The sequence below is a fragment of the Panthera leo genome, chromosome F3 (genome assembly GCF_018350215.1).
Source record: "Panthera leo isolate Ple1 chromosome F3, P.leo_Ple1_pat1.1, whole genome shotgun sequence".
Lineage (NCBI taxonomy): Eukaryota > Metazoa > Chordata > Mammalia > Carnivora > Felidae > Panthera > Panthera leo.
The window spans coordinates 36,747,913-36,760,756 of record NC_056696.1 but is presented as its reverse complement, the minus strand read 5'-3'; the positions used below and the strand labels follow the sequence as shown (position 1 = coordinate 36,760,756).

At 37.7% G+C, this 12,844-nt stretch overlaps 1 protein-coding gene across 1 annotated transcript in view; it reads right to left on the bottom strand.

Annotated features, from left to right (window-relative positions):
- CRB1 (crumbs cell polarity complex component 1) overlaps positions 1–12,844 on the bottom strand; it is a 132,174-nt gene that overhangs the window by 22,525 nt on the left and 96,805 nt on the right. The window contains exon 10 of the mRNA XM_042925945.1: positions 12,114–12,240. Within this exon, the coding sequence (XP_042781879.1) occupies positions 12,114–12,240 (127 nt within the window). The remainder of the gene's footprint in view (positions 1–12,113; positions 12,241–12,844) is intronic.

Sequence of the window (12,844 nt, the reverse complement as noted above, 5' to 3'; positions counted from 1 at the left end):
AGCCCGTGTCTTTATGGATCTAAACTTCCTCGGGGCGCCTGGGTGGCTCAGTCGGTTGAGCGGCCGACTTCAGCTCAGGTCATGATCTCGCGGCCTGTGAGTTCGAGTCCCGCGTCGGGCTCTGTGCTGGCAGCTCAGCACACTGTTTCAGATTCTGTGTCTCCCTCTCTCTGACCCTCCCCCATACGTGCTCTGTCTCTCTCTGTCTCAAAAACAAATAAACGTTAAAAAAAAATTTAAAAAAAAAACTTCCTCTGGGATTGGCTCAGGATAGGGGCGATCTGTATCAAATTCCACTTCAGCATAAATAATAGGGCTTCTGCGCATTTGATTCTTGGATGGAAATGTTCCCCTAATGGAGAGTGTGGCTCACTTATCCTTAAGACAATCTCATTACCAAAGTTCTTACTAATGACCAAGACTTGCCTTTTTCATTTTGCAAAATTGGTTGGAAAAAATGGGCCAACTTTCTGTATGTACCATGTACTATCACTTTCATTAATTTCAATAACTATGGGAGAGGTTGAATATATACCCACACACACAATTCTCTAAGTGAGAAATTGCCACTTTGAACTTACCTCAAAAGCACTTTGCTCATTATATCGGTAAGTTAGTGAATATTTATTTAGTATCTATTATATATATAACATGGTGCTGGCTGTTAAAAAATTCAAAGAAACATTTTAGTTTTAAAACATAACTTTTGGGGCACTTGGGTGGCTCAGTTGGTTAAGCATCTGACTTTGGCTCAGGTCATGATTTCCCAGTTCATGGGTTCGGGCTCCACATCGGGGTCTGTGCTGACAGCTCAGAGCCTGGAGCCTGCTTTGAGTTCTGTGTCTCCCTCTCTCTCTGTCCCTCCCTCGTTCACACTCTGTCTCTCTCTCTCTCTCTCAAAATAAACATTAAAAATTTTTTTAATTAAAAAAATGTAATTTTTCCTGTTAGATATCAACTAGTGATTTCAGTCATTTATCAGGCATTAAGATGTATTTTGCAACTTTGAATAACAAATATACTGGTACCTCGGTTTTCTTTTACAACATAATCTTGCTATCTGCATAGGATTATCAAAGAAATATTACAGGAAATGGGTATAAGGAATATATATTCAGAGCCACATGTGGAACTAAATTACACTCAGGGAGACAATGAGACAATCATGAATGTGCTTTCCAAATGATCAAATATACTTTACTGTAAATAGCCTATTTGTTTTTGGATGAGTTGTATTTAATATATTGCTTCTTTTCTGTATGTGATTAGTTTCTGATAGATTTCTACAGTTTACATGAAACACTCTGTGATTCAGAAATTATCACTGTGAGTAAAAGATAACTTTATGCCCTTTAGAAATAAAGAATTCTTCTTGTCTTCATGAAAGTTAAGAAAATAATCTGCATATATCCATAAATATATATTATGAGTCATGAAAGTTTTAAGTAGAAATAATATATTAAAAAATTACTAATTTTAACTCAGTTATCTTGATATTTAAATTTCTTCATATATTAAATTCCCCAGAGTGTACCTAGTTTTCTACAAGTCATTCCATTTAGTCTTACAAAAAAGATCAGCAATGGATTCAATGAGCCGAAGTCTCATTTCCTAATGACAATATAAGTCATTCAAGAAGAAAAGCCATATTATATAAGAATATACACGCCCCATTAATGAAAATGAAAAAATAGGAAAAATTAAATTTGTGCCACGTTCAACTAGACAACAGCATGGTATTCAATTGCATACCAGAAATTTTCAGTTTGGTTGATCACTACTCTTTTTTTTTTTTTTTTTAACTTTTTTTAATGTTTATTTTTGAGACAGAGCGTGAGCTGGGAGGGGCAGAGAGAGGGAGACACAGAATCCGTTGCAGGTTCTGAGCTGTCAGCACAGAGCCCGACGCAGGGCTCAAACTTACAAACCACGAGATCATGACCTGAGCCAAGGACGCTCAACTGACTGAGCCACCCAGGCGCCCCACTCTTTTCTTAATATATCGAGCCAATGCCAGAGTTCTTCTTGAGTATAGAACAATGGAGAATATTCAAGAAAATGATAACTAACAAGATGCAATTGACTTCATTGTTTGCTTTGAGTCACTTGGCCAACTAATTGGTTGTATCATGTACACGTAATTTCTGAAATTACCTATCATAAATTTCAACTACATTTTGAAGAGAATGGAAATGTATCCAGTGAAACATAATGCATTCCCCATTGGGCAATAACTAGGATATAACTCAGTTTGCACAGAACAATATCAGTTTAGGTTGTTGTCCCAGCATGATTATTAATAGTTCTTGCTTTCACTCTCATAATACTCCAGTCAAATAATAAATAATGCAGTCACCCTTGTCATAACCAACATACATCATTAAAGGAACATGTCAAGTATGTTCATGATCTACAAAATTATAAAACTCTATGGGTGGGGCTACACACGGAAGTCAGTTCTCCTGCCTAAGCTCTTGGAGAGCAAGAACACAACTTTTGTGTACATTTTGGTTGCTCCCTATGCTCAGCTCAGAGCCTTGCCTAGAGCAGATTCTTGATAAATAGTGGACAAATGGATAAATAAATGTTTTAAACACCAATTTCCACAAAGTCCAGTATTATAGCAATGCAGTGATCCCATCAGGGAGATTTAAAAGATGATGAGATTAATTTGACAGGTACCTAAAAAAGCTGTTTGATTTGGTTAGCTAGTCAATTCGGTGACAAACTTCAGCCTGGTTGTTTCTCGCAGTTGTCTGTGGCTTAACACCAACCAATCCAGTTGTACCTCTCATCCCGGAGCCCCACTCTCCATCACCTGTTTCTGTTTTATTTTGGACACATGAAGAAATGTGCGCTGAAGGTGAAAGTCTATGTTACATGAATTCTGTGAAGCTAGTGGTGATGACCTCACATTAAGAAATGAAGAGCATTAATTATACTTGGTGAAGCAGAAGTCTTAATAATGTGTGAAAAGATGAAAGGAAAACAGATGAGTGAACTGAATCAGACCTGATTTCAGTGATTGAAATACATCAAAATAACATTCCAGAACCGTTTTTTATGTTAATGCTATATTTACTCCTTCCTGAATGCTAATTAGTGGAAACTCAGCGATAAGTGACAGTGCTTTTTAAAATAATAATTTGTAGAGAATGTCGTTCTGGGTACCTCTTTCCTGAAGGCCAAATTGAGAGCACAAAGAAACTGCCAGAGAGAGGAAGCCTCCCGTGCCACTGGCCAGTGCTCTGTTCTTACAGAAGCCTGAGGATGTGGGCCAGTTGGCATCATCCTTGACATCAGCCTTTATGATCAAGCACGGCTCTCACCCTCTCAGAAACCATCTGTGACTCTGTCATTCACAAATGACTCCAAATCCCTGCTGAGTTTATTTTTACTTTCTGCTTTCCTCTCTTAGTTTAATGAGTTCTATAAATTTTGTAGTGTGAAGGGGAATTTCCTATTACTTGCTAGACTTACAAGGTCTCAATGAATACTTCCCACCCCGGAATTCTGGGACTTTTTGAACAGGTTCCTTCAGTCAGGCCCTCCATCAGTTTGCACGTATGTTCAGACCCTTCACTTAGCCGAGATAAAGATTAACTTTAACGATTAGACATGTCTGCTCGCTCCTCAAATCTTCTCTCTCCAGGTATTCTAGTTATTCTCGCTATCGTCTCTATTTGTGACAGTTCCTTCGAGAGATGTGGCAACAAGCTATAGGCACCACAAATTTAGGGTTGTATTGGAAAGGAGTTGTTACTTGGTTTTCCAAACCATTCTTGATGACGGCTAACATATTTTTTTTGACCAGTTTGGACCACAATAACAGGGAAATTCCTGCTAATTGCCTCAACATCCCTTTCTTGGCTCCTCACTCAGAGACCTCAAGCCTTTCTTTGGCATTAGACTTGGAAACAAATGGTGTGGATACACCCTAGTTCTGATGCTTCTCGGATACTTGGTCCAGACAAATTCAGGTGACCACTTTAAATCTCTATTCATTTATCTTTAAAGTAAAGATAATAATGCCTCTCAGAGTTATCATGAGGGGGAGAAACTGGACTTACAAATATGAGAGCCTCTAAAATTGAAAGCTGTGCAAGTGCGTCTCATTATTAACAATTTCAACAGTATCATCTATTCCTTTTCTACCTTTCACAACAATTATTGGGGTGGTAGAAATGTGGTAACTTAACCTCCCAACAAAGAAAGCCCAGGACCAGATGGCCTCCCTGGTAAATTCTACCAAACATTTTTTTTTAATATGAAATTTATTGTCAAATTGGTTTCCATACAACACCCAGTGCGCATCCCAACAGGCGCCCTCCTCAATGCCTGTCACCCACTTTCCTCTCCCTCTCACCCCCCATCAACCCTTAGTTTATTCTCAGTTTTTAAGAGTCTCTTATGGTTTGGCTCCCTCCCTCTCTAACTTTTTTTTTCCTTCCCCTCCCCCATGGTCTTCTGTTAGGTTTCTCAGGATCCACATAAGAGTGAAAACATATGTATTCTAACAAACGTTTAAAGAAAAATTAACTGCAATCCTTCTCAAACATTTCAAAAAAAATTGAAGTGGAGACAAATATCCAAACTCGTTTTATAAGGTCAACATTACCCTGACACAAAAGCCAAAGACATCCCAAGAAAAGAGAACCATAGGCCAATATCCTTGATGAACATAGATGCAAAAATCTTAGAAAAATACTAGAAAAGAAAATTAATAGCATACTGAGAGGATTATATACCACGATCCAGTGGGACTTACCCTTGGGATGCAAGGACAGTTCAACATATAAAAATTAATCAATGTAGGATGTATGGACGCCTGGGTGGCTCAGTCATTTTAAGTGTCCAACTCTTGATTTCGGCTTAGATCATGATTTCATGATTGGTGAGATCAAGCATGAACTGGGCTCTCTAAATGGATAACCGGTGTAATACATCACATTAGCAGACTGAAAGATAAAGGCACTCAATTGATTGTTTCTTTTGCTGTGCAGAAAATATGAAGTTTGAGGTAGTTCTAGATATCTATTCTTGCTTTTGTTATCTGTACTTTTGGTGCCATACCCATGAAATCATTGCCAAGACCAATATCATAAAACTCTTTCCTTATGTTTACTTCTAGGGGTTTACAACATACAAAAAACAGCTGTGCTTCTATACACCAATAACAAACTATCCGAAATTAACAAATAATCCTATTTACAATAATATCAAAAGTAATAAAACACTTAGGGATAAATTTAACCAAGGAGGTAAAAGACCTGTACACTAAACACTATGAAATATGAATGAAAAAAAGTGAAGAAGATACAAATAATGGGAAGATATTCTGTGCTCATGAATTGGGAGAATTTATTTTGTTCAAATGTCAAGCCTAAAGCAATCTACAGATTCAATGCAATCGCTATCAAAATTTCAATGGCATTTTTCGTAGAAATAGAACAAACAATCCTAAAGTTTATATGGAACCACAAAAGACCCTGAACAGCCAAAGCAATCTTGAGAAGAGAGAACAAAGCTGGAGGAGGCATACTTCCTGATGTCAAACACGATGGGCTTGGCATAAAAACAGACACATAGACACATGAAAAAGAATCCAGGGCCCAGAAATAAATCCACCCTTCTATGGCCAATTAATTTCTGACAAAGAAGCCAAAAATAAGGATTATTTTTTCAATAAATGGTGTCGGGAAAACTGGATAGCCACACACCAAAGTATAAAACTGGATTCCTTTCACACACCATATAGAAAAATCAACTCGAAATGGATCAAGACTTGAGTGTAAGACCTGACACTGTGAAATTCCTTGACAAAAACTTATGGTGTAAGTTCCTTGATATTGGTTTTGGCAATGATATTTTTGGATTTGATACCAAAAGTAAAGGCAATAAAAGCAAAAGTATTCAAGTGGGACTACATGAAGCTAAAAAGCTTCCACAAAGCAAAAGAAACCACCCATGAAATGAAAGTCAACCTATGGAATGGAAGAGAATAGTTGCAAATCATATCTGATTGGGGGTTAATATCCAAAATGTATAAAGAACTCACACAACTCAATGGCAAAATACCCCTGATCTGAGTTAAAAATGGGCAGAGAAACAGAATGGACATTTTCCCAAAGAAGACACATCGATGGCTAACAGGCACATGAAAAGGTGTTCAACATCACTAATCATCATGGAAATATAAATCAAAACTATAGTGACAATGTCACCCGTCACAATGGCTGTCATCAAAAAGACAAGACATAACAAGTGTTGGGGAGGAGGTAGAGAAAGGGTGACCCTGATGCATGCTGGTGGGAATGTACATTGGTGCAGACACTATGGAAACTAGTATGGAGATTCTTTAAAAAATTAAAAATAGAACTACCGTATGATTCAGCTATTCCATTTCTGGGTATATATATCCAAAGGAAATGAAACCCTTATCTCAAAGACATAGCTGCACTCCCATGTTTATTGCAGAATTATTTGCAATAGCCAAGGTATGAAAACAACCTATATGTTTACTAACAGATGAATGAATAAAGAAGATCTGGTATGTAAGTGTAATAGAACACTATTCCACACAAGAAATAATTAAATCCTGCCATTTGGATCTTGAGGGTATTGGGCTAAGTGAAATAAGTCAGACAAAAAATAAAAAGTGCTGTATGATCCCACTAGTATGTACAATCTAAAAACACCGAACAAAACATAGAAGCAGAGAGTAGAATGGTGGCTAGGTGCTGAGGGTGAGGAATGGGGAGATGCTGGTCAAAGGGTACAAACTTTCAGTTATACGATGAGTGACTTCTGGGAATCTAATATTCAGCATGGCATCTAATAGTGCATAATACTACTGTACTGCATACTTAAAAGTTGCTAAGAGGGGCATCTGGGTGGCTCTGTCAGTTAAGTGTCCGACTCTTGATTTTGGCTCAGGTCATAGTCTCATGGTTTGCGGGATCCAGCCCCTCATGGGGCTCTGTGCTGACAGCGCAGAGCCTGTTTGGGACTCTCTCTCTCTCTCTCTCTCTCTCTCCCCCCCCTTCTCTCTGTCCCTTCCCTGCGCACACATAAGCTCTCTCTCTCAAAATACATAAATAAACTTTAAAAAGTTGCTAATAGATGGTAAATGTTCTCACCACACACACACACACACAAACACACAAAAGAAAGAAATGGTAATTATGTGATGAGATGGAGGTGTTAGCAAAGGCTATGGTGGTAGTTATTTTGCAACATGTAAGTGTGTCAAATTGGCAACTTGCACATTCTAAACTTACACATGTTCTATGTCATTTATATCTCAGTAAAACTGGAAAAAATACTAAGAAAAAAATGCAAGTGCATTATAGATATGAAGAATGGAATACAAAAGGTCAACAGATCTATAATATGACTCCCAAATTTATACACCCAACTCAGCTATATCTCTTGAACTCCAGACTGGAATATTCACACTGATTAATAACTGTACTTGGATATCCCACTGAACCTTATACATGTTCATTTATTAAATTAACAAATATTTTTACTTTTTTATTTTTTTAAAAAGTGTATTTATTTTTGAGACAGAAAGAGAGACAGAGTGTAAGTGGGGGAGGGGCAGAGAGGGAAGGACACAGAATCCGAAGCAGGCTCCAGGCTCTGCGCTGTCAGCACAGAGCCCGATGCGGGGCTCGAATCCACGAACCATGAGATCATAACTTGGGCCAAAGACAGACACTTAACTGACTGAGCCACCCAGGGGTCCCTTAAGTCAACAAATATTTTTAAATAATATTCACAAAATTTAACTGGAGTATCCCCTCAGAACTACACCTTCTCCGAACAATCATGAGGTAGGTCTTATAGATTCAAATTTTGTTAATTTACCCCTCTTCTACATTGCCTTTGTGTTTACTGTAACAGCCTCCTAAATGTGTCTTTTTGGGCCCAGTCTTGCATTTCTTTTAACTCATCTACACAGAAGCCCGGCTGATGTTTCTAAAGTGCAAGTATGATCATGCTACTTTTCTGATCGAACCCCATTAAGGACTCCCCATTAATTTTAGAGAAATGCCACGGTGAGTGATTTGACTTCCAAGGACTCACTTCTTCTACAGCCTCGGTTTTACTGTGTTCCCACTGCACTTCAGGCTCCAGCCACCCTACGCCCTCTGCAGCCCCCTCTGCCAGAAACAAGTCTCTACTGTTCCATCCCTCCTGCCACACCTTGACACTTGTTTACCTTTGAATCCCAGCTTAGGTTTTAGGCTTTCTTTGACCTTCCACATCCACCTTTAAGACTGGGCAAAAAAGCCCCTCCTAAGTGCTCCTTTACAGCTGGTGCTTAGTTTCAGCCCAACGCTGATGCAGGAACTCTCCTTCACTGTTTGTCCACAAGCTCAACCAGACCTTCAATTTGTTGTGAGCAAGCACTGTGTCTAATTTACACGTGTATTCTCAGTACCTAATCCAGAGCATTACACATGGGAGGTATTTGTTAAGTTATTGTTGCATCGATTAAAAAAATAGAGAAGTGAAATAGTCCATATTAGTAGTAATTTTTGTAGTTGAACAACACAGATTTGTTTTCTTCACTGGTTTCCCATCTACATCACTAAACTCAAGTTTTATGTCTCACCATTTCCAAAAAAGACTCCATTTTCGTTCTGCAAAATTAAGCTGAATAACTTCGATTTTAAAACTCAGAAATGGCAAAAGGATCTTTAAACACAATTTGGTGAAGATTTTGGAAGGTGGGAGATTTTGATTGTCCTCAGTGTTACCTGAATTTAATTATTTCTTCATGTTGCCAAAATGCTAATTTCTGCAAACGTTCCTATTTTCCCTACTTCCCTACACCCTAAAAAGGAGGGGTAATAAAAACCATTCTTCAGGCACACACACACACAAAGAAGGAAGAGGCACGGCCAAAAACAGAGACAGAGCCTTGTTTAGTTCCGATATCAAATCTTAAAAATAAGCAAAAAGAAATTATCTGGTATTCAACTAAATACAGGTTCTGTTTCAGAAACTTGTTGTAGAGGAGTTTGTGTGAATTTCTATCATTTAGGTGAGATAGCCCCTCCTGGGACCCAGGTTGAACCAAGTCTACTATGGGGGCAAAGTAAACCAATAGTAAAAATAAGTAGGGATATGATCAATTCTAGAATGTCAACTAGAGGAATACTAACCAGACAGGGAAAGTACATGGGACCTTGATTTTGATGGCTTAAGGTATTTACTTGCAGGGACACGTGTGGGGGAGGAAACCTCAATTCTGTGTTCATTACGTGATGTGTGTGTGTGTGTGTGTGTGTGTGTGTGCGCATGCGCGCGTGTGCGCACACACAAACACACATATGCGCATGCCTGGCTTGTGGACATCTTTGCATGCAAGACACAGTCAAGGAAAATGAAGACAGTTGTCAGAGGATGAGAAGTGGAGATACAGGAACCAGTTTTATTTTTCTGTGTAAATATGTAAAAGCCATAATCACACACAATGCAATTAAAAACACAAAAGAATAACAAGAAAAAGGAAGGTATTTTTGTTTTAAGTCAGAAATCTCATGACAAGACATTTGGAAAACAGAAAAGCAATTGACAGTTACAGTGACAACAGAGATCAGAATTTTACAAAGAGTTTGTGAATGACTCAAATATACTTGGAAAGTAACAAATCACATTGTAATGGCCTGTAAGTACATAATTACAGGATTGTCCAAAAGGAGTCAATGTGAAAACTGTATGTATGGGTTTTGGCCATAATCTACTTTATGTTTACTTCAAATATTTGGGAATGCAAATATTGATGAAGGTTTTCCCCAAGTCTCTTGTCACAAAGTCTAACTTTGGAACAGATCCATCTGAGACAGCAGTCTGCATGCTGCCTGAATGTGAGGGAAAGGCATAGGGATTAAGGAAAAACTTCAAAATAAGTTGCTTCTAGTTTGAAATGACTGCCAGTATTCTACAGGATAGGGATTTTCTGCATAAAACCTTATATTGCTATTGAAAAATAAAATTGAACACATCTCATTTGCTTTCAGAGTATACCATTTTGTCTTTTTGTTTTGATTTGTTTTGAGTACTATATTTAGGTTTTCCTTGGTCATTTCCACAGAAAAACAACTTTTTAAAAAAAAAACAATTGGGAATAAATGAGTATTGGCTATCACCCGATGGCTAAATCACCCTCATGTTTTCAAACCAGGGCAGCTCCTAAAGACATAGACACATTTATACAATTATATTTGTCCGGTCACTGTTACTGTAGTCACTTTCTAAATTAATTCATAGGGTCAAACCACTTTCCCTTTAAATGAACACAATGTCTCCTTTGGAAGGGGACATCCATACAAAGATATTTAGCAGAAATGCTAACATGCCAGTGGAAGCAATTAAAAATATCAAATAAAGCATTTTCTAAATTACTATTTTATTTACTCTATGAAAGCTAATAAATAAATAATGTTTGCATATCTCATTAGTTAATTTACTAACTTAGTAGTCTTAGTAGATCCATCATTTCAGGTATATATTTACAAAACATAATGCCAAATATATTCTAATTATGGAAGGTACTTTCCACACCTTCCATATGCTTTTATTATTTTTTCAGAAAGATACTCAAAGATGACGCATTTACTTGTAAATTTTAGAAAAACATGCCTCCAAGAAATCAAGTTTTATAATATATATTTTTGGTGTATGGATATACGATAGTACTTTTTAAAATTAAATATGCCTTGAAAAACAATTCGAGTCAGTCCATTTGATAGAAATGTCAGCAAGCTCATAGATTTATAAGCAATTAGCAGAAAGTTACTCTATTTGAATAGAAAGTATTGTAGGAAAAAGAAATGGAAATAGTGCTTATGCGTCATTCTATTGGAGGAGAGGTTTTGGGGAATCAGAAATCATACTGGTGAGCTATCACTTGAGTTTTGATACCAATTATACCAGAAAATTTTATTTCTATATTTTAGGGATTTCGTGTGATTTCCTTCTTTCTCTTTATATATATGTATATGTATATATATATATATGTACATATATACATACATATATATATATACATACACATGTGTATATATATGTATGTATATATATGTATATATATATATACATATACAAATATATATATATATACATATATATTTTTTTTAACTTACCAGAGGGTTGGCAACATTTCATTAAAAAAATTTTTTTTTCATGTTTATTTTTCAGAGGGAGAGAGGCAGGGAGTGAGTGGGGGAGGGGGCAGAGAGAGAGAGAGGGAGACACAGCATCCGAAGCAGTATTTGAATAACAACATATTAAAACATAGACGGGTATGAAAAACAGTTTAATCGGTAATTTTAAAACTGTCAGGTCATGAATAATAGATGGGAATGAAAGAATATAAATGACTTAGGATCAGGGTGAATGAGGCAACTAACATTACAGAAGTCCACACAGCAGTGGAATGGGGGAGAAAATGTGATCTTAGCATAGTGGTCATTCACATATGGAAGCACTCAGAATGATAACGTATCTTACTGAGTACACTCAATGATGAGATGTTTCTGGTTATGTTAAGAACAATATTTTTGGGGCGCCTGGGTGGCCCAGTCAGTTAAGAGCCCAACTCTTGGTTTTGGCTCAGGTCATGATCTCACAATTTATGGGTTCAAGCCCTGAGTTAGGCTCTACACTGACAGCGCAGAGCCTGCTTGGGATTCTCTCTCTCCCTTTCTCTCTGCCCCTCCCTTCCCAACACTCTCTCTCTCTCTCAAAATGAATAAAATAAACTTTAAAAAAAGAAAAATTTTTACATGTATAGCTGAAATAGGTAAATACTTGCTATTCTCATATTATGCTCGTGATCGCTTAATTAGCCCTTGAATTTATTTTGATTTTCAAGGTAGTTAGTTTTTTATTTTCTTTTTCAGAATCTAAAACAAGTCAAGGCATTTCTTGAAATTCAACGGCTTTTAAATTTGGGAATGTCCAAATGAATGTTAATAATCTTCCGGTTCACCCCACTCAATAACTGCCTCATCATTCATGCGCAGAATGAGGTAAGAAAGAAGCTGAAAGAGATTCTGCCAGAGTAAGAGAGAGATGTAAAAGGAGAGTCCACTCACATCTACCTCACAGCGTTCACCAGCAAAGGCGACATCACAGAGGCACTGGAACTTGTTGACCCGGTCCTGGCACAGACCTCCATTGAAGCAGGGATCAGAGGCACACTCATCGATGTCCTTTTCACACCTTGAAAATAAACAGAACCAGCAGAAGCCTTGGTCTTTGTTGAGCAAACTGGCTGTGAAATGGGGAAAGGAAAAAACTCACCTCACCTACTTGGAACAGTGCAGTCTCATTTACCAGTTGCCACGCAACTTACATATTCCTAATAACGGGGGAGAGATTCCTTAAAATTCCCGTAACAAATTTTGTTTTTAAGGGAAATGATTTGTAGACACACACACACACACACACACACACACACACACACACACAATTAGAATGAGAAAACAGGTGCAAATAGTGAGAAACCAAGAAAAACCTGAAGAAACCAGTTTGTTCCTGAAGAGCATTAGGGTCTTTGCCACTTGTGGGTCAGTTTATTGGGGGCACATAGGAACCATGGGTGAGGCTGAATTTGCCAACCTGAAGGATACAGAGCAGGCCCAGGCTCCGGCTGCGAGGCTGCTGATGAATCCAGGCCTTCAGGCTGTGGGGGGAAAGAAAGTCCTTCAAAACTAGGGGGGGGAATTGGTTTATTCTGGGAGATTTGGGATTATTTTCCTTTGGAATCCCATTGTTTTTTTTTAACAAAAAGCAAAAGTAGATATTTAGAAAATTTCAGTTGCTA